Genomic DNA, 12663 nt, shown 5'->3' with positions numbered 1-12663 from the left:
ACATTTGATTCCTATCTAATTTTGATCCATCGCAAAGTGCTCCAGTGCTTGAATACGGCCGGGGGATCCGCTCATACAATGCAGACCCAAGTTCGCACACAGCTCTCGTATTATAATGAGCCTGTGAGGCGTGTCTCTGTATGCAAATGGCTTGCGCGAGAACGCGCATTCTCGTTTAGAATGAGTGGGATTCATCATTCAAAAAACCTGGGTAAGAACAGATTTGGACTTTAAGAATGGCTTGATGAATGTGGCGGTGGCTTTTCTTATTGTTCTCTTAACACTTTAAGGACCAGACATGAGTATATACGTGTTTCGGTGCCATGCGTTGTGGACCAGAGCCACGTATATACTCGTGGCAAGTTGTTATTGTTTTATTCCATATTTATAACGCTATTAACGTCCGCGATCGAGATCCATGACCTACCCACATATTTGATTTTCGAAACATGCAATACCGTCCAGATCCGCTTAGGGGCGCCATCGCTCCACTGCAGTATCATTGAGGGGATTTAAAAAAAAAATGTACAGTCTGTGGGCGGATCATATGAGCCTCGATTCCAAACGAAGACCCTCCATCTTTGATCACGTTACCAAACGCATTTTTCAGCCTGGAATAATGGGATTTATGATTAGCCAATGGACATATCGATCTACCAGAATCCGATGACTAATGAAGAAATGCTGCCGGCGATCACATGGCCTGACGGTAGGATACTATTACCCCAAATTACAGCTGGATTGGACATATGTTTTAAAACAAACGTGATAGACCACTGACATTGGCTACCTGAACGCACACTCTATTGCTAATCAATAATACTAATCGGCGTTCCCCGCCGCCCCCATTTCATCCATAGATGCTCTGTAATAGTCCGGATGCTACGCAGTTTGTTTTATTTCATTCGTATATATACAGCAGAAATGGCGTTTGATATAACGGCGCCAACGTTTAGCCTATTATCTAGCTTCCTGAAAAAAAGAAGAGACGAAAAGCGCGATAAACCTTATATTCACGACGCTATAAAATGACAACCAACCGATGGATTTTTATTTTCTTTAAGCCATTATGAAGGCACGTGTGGGGATGTGTTAGTCAATATATGAAGTATGGTTGTGATTGATGCATACATGGCCAATAGTTTCCTGATTGTGCCATGTGTAGTAACTACCTTGTTTGTGACAATCACATTGTGTGTGTGTTTTTGTATGAGTAATCTATAAAATTACTTAAATTATAAAAATAACCACACATTCCATTTCTCTCTTTCTCTGCATGCGCACACACCCACACAAATTCCCTCTCTCTTGCTCTTTCTCTCTGCTGTCTCCACGCACAAACACCCCTACTACACACCCATACACATGGGGAGAGGGGGATGACAATGACACTATGTAACAACCCATTATATGGTATGGAATAAGAGGTGTTACTCATCATTGGTTAAGAAGTTATCTAGATAATAGATTTCAATATGTAAATATTAATAATACAGAATCACATCTTAGAAGAGTAACTTGTGGTGTTCCACAGGGTTCCGTATTGGGACCCAAGTTATTTATACTTTATTTAAATGATATTTTTACAGTATCCAATATTTTGAAAATTGTTATGTTTGCTGATGATACTAATTTACTTTGTTCAGGGGAGGACATAAAAGAATGATTGAAAAGGCGGCTACGTGGCGTAGTGGGCAAGGCGCTCGCCACGAATGCAGAGACGCTGGGATCGCCTGTTCGATCCCAGCGCTCCACATTGCTTTCAGTTTAGCTGGTCGTCCGTACTAATACACATTGGCCGTATTAGGGGGTGGGAAACTGATGGGTAGGGATCGGGCGTTGTGGACAGCGACTCCTACAGGTCGGTTGGTGCGCCTGCGCAGTAGAATCAGGAGGTGTCGGGGGCAGCGTGAGCCTCCCACGCGTTACTCCTCGCCACTGAGAGATCGAGCTGCGCAGGTGAAAAGATGCGACTGCTGTTACCTCAAGTACCGGAGGGGACTTGTGCTATGTATGACTTAGTCCACATTGCAGCCGGCTTGTGGGAGGCAAGAAACAGCGTTCGTGACGGGGGAGGGTTGAATTGGATGATACGAAATTGGGATGGGAGAAAATATAGAAAATGGGAGAAAAAGTGGATAAAAAAAAGTGATTGAAAACAGTAGAAAGGGAATTGATAAAGTTAAAGAAATGGTTTGATAGGAATAAGTTGTCTCTTAATGAAAACAAAACAAAATGTATGGTATTTGGTGGTGTTCCTACCAACTGTGAAATTAAACTGAATTTAAATGGAACCGAAATTGAAAGAGTATATGAAACAAAATTCTTAGGTGTGATTATAGATCACAAACTCTGTTGGAAGCCACATATACAATATATCAAAGGTAAATTAGCCAAATCTGTTGGCATTCTGTACAAAACAAGGGAGCTGTTAAACCAGAAATGTTTGCATATATTGTATTTTTCACTTGTGGTGCCATACATGTCATATTGTGTTGAGGTCTGGGGGAATGTTTATAAAACAAATATAGATCCTATTATTAAACTACAGAAAAGCGTTATTAGAATAATAAATAAAGCTAGTTATCTTGAATCGACAAATCCATTATTCATAAAGTCCTGCACATTAAAATTTGTAGATATGGTTTACGTAAAAAAACCTTGGAGATAATTTTTCGTGCTAAGAGTAAGAACCTACCAGCTTGTATTCAATGTCTCTTTCAACCAAGAGAAGGAATGTATAATTTAAGAGGGTTGTGTATTCTTAAAACATATAAAAAGGTAAGAACTAATGTAAAAGCTAGATGTGTTTCAATTTTGGGAGTTCAATTGTGGAATAGTCTTAGTGACGGGTTGAAGTTGTGTACCTCTCAGGAGAGATTTAAAAAGGCCCTGAAGGATAAAATAATTCAGGAGTACAGTTTTGAGTAAAACATCAAACATTTATTTTATCTTTTCTTTTTTCTCTTAAAGAAAAAGAAAAGGAAATTATATCTTGCAGCATATTTTAAATTTGTCTCTATTAAAGTATATTTAGTTTTTAAGAATTGTAAAGGATAGGCAAAAATAAGCATGTGCTTCAGCCTATTCCTTTTTTCGGTCATTGAGTTTGGATTTTGTGTGTGAGCTTACTTTGAATATGTACATTTGTGATTTTTTCTTTTTTTCTTTTCCTTTTGAAAGTCCACACATGCGTGTTTTTGATTTATCTGTAAACAAAGACCGAAAATAAAACTATTCATTCATTCAATCAATCATCTACACTCACTTTAAATAAACACTCACCTTAACCCATTCTCTGCCACCACTTTGATCATCCTAAACCATCCTCTGCCAGCGCTATTTGTCTATGGAGATGTTCACCTTCTTTGCAGGGCTATAACTTTTTAAATTGTATTGCTAAATTGACATTACTATGGCCCATTCAACATCAATTATCTATCGTTCAGGATGTAGGAACGTTTTACTTTTTCATTCACACATTCATACTAAAATACCATCTATAAATATGTTTTTATCGTTTTCTGCAGTATTTCATAGAACGTGAGATATAGGCATAAATGCATATATATTAGATTATCAAATGCAGTTTGATACCGATCCATGCTATATAAAAAATTTCAACTGTACATGGTCCTAAACGTCATGACTGATCATCTGCGGGTGAACGGAGGGGGGGGGGGTCGTTTATAATTCAATGACCGACGTTAAATGATATATGTAGTATGGGTGATATATTGATCAGAGCAGTTTGTATCGAAAATGATAAAGAAAAACGCTGAAACTTACGTCAGTCTCCTCGTAGCGTTGGGCGATGAGAGTGGAGCAAACGGATCCCAATTATGTGATGTTGATCGATGCGATCCATTTCCGGTTTGTATATTACTAATACACGTCCAAATCATGTTGATTATTGAGTTATGGCAAAGATCCATATCCACAGTGTCTGTATTGAGCCCCGGGACGATAAACGAGTGGCCGGACGAAATTAGGGGACGGACCGAGCTCCAACGGGCACTTCCGGTTTGACAACTCGCAGATCGGCCACCAGGCGGTATTGAAGCGTTTCAGAGTTGTGATGGCTCAGACAGCATCAGCCAAGACTCCGTGGGTGAAATATGAAAATATGAAATATTGATCTCAAACACGCCTTACGGCGTGATTGGCAGACAACGCATGGCGGAGAAACCCGCCTTAACACGTGATTGGCGGAGAATGGGTTAACACCCACTTTTACTCACTTTAGACACTTTAACACTATATTTATTAAGTAAAGAGATTAAAAAGATACCCTAAGTTTGTTCCTCATCCCATTTCTGCATTGTACCTCACTGTTACTCTTTTTACTCTGTATTGTATATTGTATATAATTTATGTATATTGACTGAACACTTAATTTTTTACGTACTTTTGACTTTTTCTATTTTATACTTATCTATTTTTATCTAGCACACTCCCAGGAGCTCATACAGAAAAAAGCATTTCATGATAAAGTATTCTGTATTTTACTATGACAATTAATAAACAAACTGAAACTGATGAGAGAAAAAGATGGACGGATAAAGTGGAGTGGAGCTGGGCATTACATAAAACCATGAGTGAAGTGAAGAACAGCTTCTTCCCTTCTGCAGTGAGCCTCATCAACAAGGCGCGGGACCCTCACTGACACCCCCCCACTGTGTTACATTAACACACCCCTCACTGGACTATATACTTGCCCACTGTATTGTTACCTCATTCTAATTAGTGTATATAATTTACCACATCTGTCCAGTTGTACAGCCATGGCCTATTCCTATTTTACTTTTACCTATAATTGTACTATATTCTATTGTGCTATATTTAATTTAGTTTATATCCCATCTAATTGTATTCAACCTCTTATTTACAGTTGTATAGCCCTGGCCTATATTTTATTTCATAATTATATTATTATATTGTGCTTAACTTGGCTCATATTTCATTTTATTTTATTCTTTATTGTATTATCTGTCTGTTAATGTCTTTCCGCTAATGTCGCACGATAACGTCCAAAGCAAATTCCTTGTATGTGAAAACTATTTGGCAAATAAAGACCTTTCTGATTCTGATTCAGGGCCAGACCAGAAGACGCTGCTGAACCGTGTTTTCAAGTCCTCATCTAAAAACCAAGCGATTGGCCCCGCCCCCTAATCTACCTCGAACACTATTGGTGTTTCTCAAACGCAATAATTCAAAACAACAGACTTGTGTTCTTGGGGAGAAAACGTTCTTGATGGTCGTTCTTGGAAGAATGAACTCACGAGCACACAGAGCGCCGTTGACCGCTGGAGACCATGCGATCTTGCTGGTATTGTGCAATACCCCCTGCAGAGAGGCCGCCTGCAGGCCTGCGATAACAGCCATGCTTCATCACCCAACACCAGTTAGAATCTGAGCTTCGCGGGAGTCTCTAAAATAACAGAGAGAGAGAGAGAGAGATGGTCTAACTAACACTTTTACACAGCAGCCCACTACTTTCAACAATTGTATCAAGTAGATTGCAACAACCCCAAAACTGCCAGAGATGTGTTGTGATATTGCAACAACAACGTCTCAATAGCCTGAAATATGCCAACGCAGGCCTGGCATAAGGATGACTCACTAGTCACTACACAACATAACTAACGGTGCTGCTGTCCATGGTTCTGAAATGAGAGGTGCACTGTGAGTGTGACTGGTAGGCTGGTTAGCTAGTTACCTTGTGCTTGTGAAGCTTCTAAACTCGGAAAATGTTGGGAGCACATTTACCATACATTTTCGTAAAACTGCCAATATTCGAAATCGATTTCTTGCCCTAAAAAATTCTCAGAAGTGAATTTAGTGATGAAATAGCATACTGAAATTGTAAAAATCTGAAATAATAGAAAAATACTGATGTTAGCCTCTTTCTCCACTGCATTCCACTCTGCTTGAATGCCAACATTAATGCTGGAATATGTTGTCAAGTCTATACAAGTTATCAACTGATGCATCCTCTGTAAAATGGGCGTGTCGAGAACACCTCCGTTCTTGGCGAAATGCAAACTTCTGTATTGGAACAGTGCTTGGGCCGCAAGAAGAACACAAGTACAGACAAGAACTCGGATGGGAGAAAGGCTATATTATCTCTCTCCCGGGTTAATCTGATGCAGATACCAATACCCCTCTGAGCCCCCAGACGGCCTTTTCTTTTCTTCTCCTTTTCCTTTTCTTCATCTCCTCCCTTCCCTCCATCCACCCTCATCCTCAGACGCCTGTCTGAGCAGAATGGCTTTGACAGGAAACATGCAGGGAGAGGCTGCATCATGTGATCCAGCTGGGCACCATAATTGTGTTGACCTCTCTCACTCTCTTTCTCACTCTCTTTCTCACTCTCTCTCTTTCTCTTTCTTTCTCTTTCTCTCTCACTCTCACTCTCACTCTCTTTCACTCTCTCTCACTTTCACTCTCTATCTGCACTAGTCTAAGTCCAACCTGTCTGCAATCATATGTATATGATGAGGTCACAGACAGGTTTGCGTGTGTCTTGAAAACATATGCTCTTACTCGGATGTTGCGCTGCACGGCTTTGACCTTGGGAGCGAGGAAGGAAATGTTCTATTGTTGTCATGAACCACGTTTTGTTAAATTTCTTTTCTCTTTCTGGTTTGTGTGCCGCACTATTGTGTGTGTGTGTATTATCCCAGATGATGTGTGTCTGGTTTATGTGGTTCCTTGGCTTCCTCTCAAGCCTGGATCATCCCTGGTTCTTATCTAGAAGATTTCTATTTATTTCCCCCAGCTCTGTATTTACACCGTCTGACAAATCCTGCAATCATCATACATGTGTTGTGTGTTTTTTTTCTGTCTGTGGTGTCAAGAGAGGAAATGGTTTGAACTGATCAAAAGGGCTTTTTGATGTTGCTAAAGTTTAACATGGCGAGGCAGTGGTCCAGAAAACAAGCCCACCCACCTGTGCAAATCTAGCGGAACGAACACACCTGGTAATTACATTTCTGTCTCTCCCTCCCACTCTCCGTCCCTCCCTCCCTCTCAGAGGAAGCGTTCTCCACTGAGCACCAGCGGCTGAAGGAGGAGAAGGAGTCCTTAACCAAGCTGCAAAAAGAATGCACTGCCAAGAGGTATAGTCTCTCTCTCTCCTCTCCCCTCCTCTACTCCATCCTTTTATAATTCACCCTGGCCATCTGCGAGAAATTACCCAGGCGGCCCCGTAGTAGAATGACGTTACCAAATTATTCTCAAAACCGTAAGGATATCACCACTCGACGTCGCTGCGCTGTGATCATGCAAATTGTTTCAGAGGCCTGGTGTCTTTATGTGTTTGCCTTGGTCTGTGGGGGAGGTGCCGACCTCCTACTTAACAGCCTTTTGTTTGTGTGAAAAGTACCTGGCAGGAGCTAAGCCAGAGTCCAGGCAAGACCAGCAGAGGCCAAGAGTAGGGATGGGTACCAAATCTGGTACTTTTAAGGGTATCGACCGAATCACATCGGTACTACAGAGTACTTATTCACGTGAGATCCACCGGTGTGAAAAAAGTCCGGTGACCTCAACGTTTCGTTTACCGCAAAACTAAACCTATGAAGTGTGCCTCACGTCAACGTTCACACGCACAAAACAAGCTTACCTAGGATTTGACCTGATTCAACAACAACAAAGCAGTCGGCAATGGCAAGCCGAAAACGGTCGCAAGTGTGGTTACACTTTACAAAGCTAGATGCAGACAACGCTCGCTGCAATATTATATATTATATATATATTAAAGTTTGCAAATTTTGTTTACAACTGAGGTAGGTAGATACAATTTATTTTAGACTAAAGTACCGGAAAAAAGGTACCGTCGGGTACCGGTACTGGTTAAATGTGAACGGTACCGAACCCTACAGGCAAGACCAGCAGAGGCCAGGAGACCTGCGAGTAACAGGACATTAACACAGACACTTCTGCATCTGCCCAGTGTCTGCTCCCTGGACAAGTCTGTTTAGGTGTTGAGGATGAGGTATGTGTGTCCGTTTGTTTGACGGGTTACTGAGAGTGGAGAGTTGTGGGAAATGAGAGTTTCTGTGTTTTTTGGTTTAGACGGAAGGGGGATTAAGACTTATATCCCTGCTTAACCAGGCCAGATAAGGCCTGTTGTAAAAGTGATGGGAGATTTCGGGGGAAGGGTCAGGATCAAACAGTCAAATCTGGTGCTAATCTTTGTCTTCTGTTGTAGCTTTCTACAAAGCAGCTGCGTGGGTAATGATCGGGGCCTGCCGACCGCAAGCAAAGCCGGATAGGAAACCAGAGTGAAAGGGGGGGGGGAAGAGCTCATCGCTTTCAATGATCATTCTCACCCCTGATGTCTTTTCATGTGTGTGAAACGATGTACCGTTACACGCTATACTCCCTAGATACTGGCTTAAATTGGGGGTACTTAACTGTAAAACGAGAGGCACACACTGAGACCAAGAGTTTCACAAAGTAAAGTATTAGATCTTGTATGATCACTGAGCAGTTCTCTCGGGAGGTGTCCACTTACTGCCCACAAGCGTTCAGGCACAAGAAATCAGTTTGTAAAAGCTAAGAACCCAAAAAAAACTAAGCATAATTTACTGTTTGAAATACAATTATCTTACATCATTTAGAAGTCGAGCAACGATGGAATAGATTTTATTTACGCGTAACTCATCAACACGGCACACATTTACAGTGCAAAGTCTGTAAAGTCTACACAGAAATACACGTTAGTGAAGCAGACTAGTTTACACACAATGCGTAGGTAGGAGGTGGAGCAGCCGCCTAGTAGTCGGAAAGGTTCCTGGTTCGATTCCCACTCCTCCCAGTCAGTGTGTCAAAGTGTCCTTGAGCAAGACACTAACACCCCTAATTGCTCCTGATGAGCAGGTTGGCACCTTGCATGGTTGCCTCCGCCGTCTGTGTGTGAGTGAATGGGTGAATGTGAGGAACAAAATTGTAAATATAAAAGCACCATTTACTGTGAGCTGCCACTAGGGGCAGAGTGGCTAACCATGAGAGAATGGATGAGTAAGTTGGTGACATAGACCACTGCACTTCCGCGTTACATTGAGCTCATGGAGGAGAGAGCGGGGGGAGAAAATTAATGAATGTGGATGAGAGCCTTGACATTAACTCATTCACGGCCAACCATGACTATAGTCGGGTTATCTCGCCAACCGTTGAATGCCAAAACCTTACCAGAGTATAGTCGGGTTTTCGATCGTTTTCATTGTTTTTTTTTTATTCTATACAGTCTCACGGACCTCTGTGTTACCATTGGAACTCATCCTGAGACCCCGAGAGTGCAATAACGGCCGAATCCTGCTATGTGGCAGTATCGCCTACCCTTTGAAACCTTATTTCACACTGTGTGTTACATTGTATATGGTCCGGGCGGAGAATTTAGACCAAGCCAAGTGAATCGCTTCATCAGAGCACTTTGAAACGCGTTCAGCCAGTTCATGTCAGGGACCCGATGGATCAATACTGGAAATCGTGATCAAACAATTGGAATATTGTTTTTGGGATACCTTCTAGTAGGGATGCCCCGATCACGTTTTTTGCCACCGATACCGATCACCGATCGTCTTGAGCCATATCGGCCGATACCGATCCGATATCGATCGTTTTTGGTATAAAAAGATAATATATATATATATATATATATATATATATATATATATATATATATATATATATATATACTTTTTTTTTTATATATATATAAAATATTTATTATATAATCATACTTGTAGTTGTATTATCTGCGAGACATCGCCACCACGCAACAAGTCAAAATGCTCGCTATCTGCAAACAGCTCCACTGTCTGTGTGTACTCGAGTAGCCTCCAGCTACGGCCAGGATTCTCCGGCGCTGCAGCTGGACCCTATTGGTATAAATCACATTCAGCAAGCCCTCAGCTCGAATACGCATCGAATCAATGTTATAAGACATTGATATCAGGAGCTAACTGTAGCTACTGCTAGCCGGCTAGATAACGTTAAGACGACGCCTCAGTGAACTATTTAGTTTAGAGCTAACGTGAGCTAACGTGAGCTACCGAGTCAACGGAGGTAACTTATCATGCACTCGACTATTGCTGGAGCATTTGTTGATATCAGCAGTTAGCCAGCTAGATAACGTTAGACAATGCCTCATGTAGTCACTGGGTCATTTAGTTTAAACAGTAACGTTAGCTCGGTAGGTAGCCAACGTTAGCTCACGTCGCATGCACCAGACTATAGCAGACTGCGAGGCATAGGAGCCTCTTGTTTACACGAGTGCGGGAGGGGCTGGGGAGGACGAGGGGCTGTACGCTGCAGGCAGCTGTGTGTCTGAGTGAGAAGTCAGCAGTGAGATCTCCGCTAAGAATTGGATCATGTTTTTCGATCGGTTTTGACGATCGGCGAAAATAAAGCATCATCACCGATCACCGATCTCATATTTATACTGAATATCGGCCGATACCGATCGCTGGCCGATCGATCGGGGCATCCCTACCTTCTAGTAAAGGTAAGGACTATATGACATCAATCCTACTTTGATCCAACAATGATTTCACATCGATCGCAATGATCAACGTATGTAGTATAGAAAAATGCCGTTGCTGACGATCAGAGCATCAAAAAACGACGCCCCCCCCCCCCCCCATTACCTATACCTATTATATACCTTTGATTTGGAAATAGTAATAGTAGTAAATAGTGTCCAGGCGAGCAATGCGAACGCCTTTAGCCAAATTCACATATCGCTCCATAACGCAGCTTCCAGGAATTAGCCAGGATCACTCTGAAACTATAAAATATTCACCACGGGGTATAACACGCGAACGTACATAAAAAAATTCACTCTTTTTTGGATGAGGGATAGTGTCAAATGAGCCATAGTATTGTCTCCATAGCTATAATATAGAATATAGATATAGCCCTGCAAACATCGTGACACACAGTGAAAATCCCTATCTTTTAAAGCGTGGCCCATTGACTACAAGGATGGATAAAAAACGGCTGGCGCTGAAAGTGTTAAGTGGTTGTTGCTACGGCTGTGGGGGTGCGGGAGACATGATCCAATAGACTTTTATACGCCTCAGTCTCCTGAACACGGCGCGACCAAGATTGTGGCGCAGATTGATGAACTTAGACTCCGTGGGCAATATGCACATGAGTTCGGTAGTAGGTGCGGAAAGGTTACTATAGCTCAGCCGAGAAACTGCCAATTGACTTGAAATTGGTCTCTCCTATTCAGGAGACTCAGGTGTATAAAAGTCTATTGGATCATGTTTCCAGCACCCCCACAGTGTTCCATTCCATAGCCTGAAGTCTTATGTAGTACAGATCCAAGTTGGAAATATGTCCAATAATTCTCGCAATTGGCGAATGATTGACAGTTCCAGACCCTTCCGAGTCGGGGTGGTAATCTGACGCTTGCATGTACAAAGTCGCACGCCTGACATATCCGCATGTAACTCGAGAACCGCTGAACGGATTTTGTCGAGTGAGGTGGCAACAAATTGGGCTTTAATTAGATATATAATATGTTGTATAAAAAATGCAGACCTGAGCTGCTAGACACTCGCAAAGTGCCTTGTTCCACCGGTGGACAAATCACCCTTAACACTTTCAGTGCCGCCCATAACGTTGATTAATGTCTTTGAGTGCCATCATCCACTTCAATGATAGCGTTAAAAACGTATAATCTATGTTTTAAATGATGGCTATGTGTCTAATCTGCCCCGTCGCTTATCAATGACTTGTTTGCAGTCAACATTGTCGAAACGGATTGTTTTTTAATCAGTTCATATCCTTTTTATAGCATTTCGAAAAGCTATAATTTTCTCGAAAATTTCCGGAAAATAGAAAGATTCCCTCATAAACGGCATTTATTGGAATATTCTCGAATACACTAGACACGTTGTCATTTGTCGGCCTATTTATGAATCGTTTTCAAATAAACGCTAGATTATCGATTGTATATGTGTACTTATGCACGCTATAGAAGCGAGCTGAGAAATCGATTACCTCATTTCCTCAACATCACACACACACACACATACGGGACACGCTGTTATCTCAGTGAATACAGCTCTGATTATCCTAAAACTGGTAACATAGACTCCTTACCTTAGATCAGATGTTCTCCAAAAAGATTATTCCAATTCCTGATCGCCATTCCAAATGTCGATCGCATTTATTGATTGATTATTGGCTGCTGTAAATATATATTCCAGGCTGCTTTCCAACTCGCGATCACTTCCATGTTCATCAGATCCCTCGCCAGCATAATGGAGCCAGTTGGCTCCCCCCACACAGATCCACAAGTCTAATCGAATGGCCTGCAGTTACACAGGGATAGGCGATAGGGGGCGGTATTTTCCCATCTGATCTCCTAGAGGGGCTGCTGTACCAACGGGAGACTCGGTTAATGAAATATGAATTCAGATCGCTAATAAAAAAATCAAACGACAATTCGCGTCGTCGGCACTCAACGGGGGGCATGAAAAGATGACATAACATGTCGCTGGCACTCAAAGTGTTAAGAGGGCCTGGGCCGTTGACAGCTAAGAGGTTAAATATGGCAAAAGCAGACTGTTTTTTATTTTTTTTTTTTTTTTTTACTTTCTCTTTTTCCCCCCTTTCTTTTTCCGTTTTTCTCCCATCCCAATGTTA

The 12663-nt window shown here is 41.8% G+C and overlaps 1 protein-coding gene across 1 annotated transcript in view; it reads left to right on the top strand.

Annotated features, from left to right (window-relative positions):
* The window catches only part of uvrag (UV radiation resistance associated gene), a 424373-nt gene that overhangs the window by 141252 nt on the left and 270458 nt on the right, over nt 1–12663 (top strand). The window contains exon 6 of the mRNA XM_084319596.1: nt 7037–7121. Within this exon, the coding sequence (XP_084175722.1) occupies nt 7037–7121 (85 nt within the window). The remainder of the gene's footprint in view (nt 1–7036; nt 7122–12663) is intronic.

The sequence above is a fragment of the Notolepis coatsorum genome (assembly GCF_963971535.1).
Source record: "Notolepis coatsorum genome assembly, chromosome: 8".
In the NCBI taxonomy this organism is placed as follows: domain Eukaryota; kingdom Metazoa; phylum Chordata; class Actinopteri; order Aulopiformes; family Paralepididae; genus Notolepis; species Notolepis coatsorum.
Note: the sequence above shows the minus strand (reverse complement) of the source record. Positions and strands in the feature narration are given on the sequence as shown.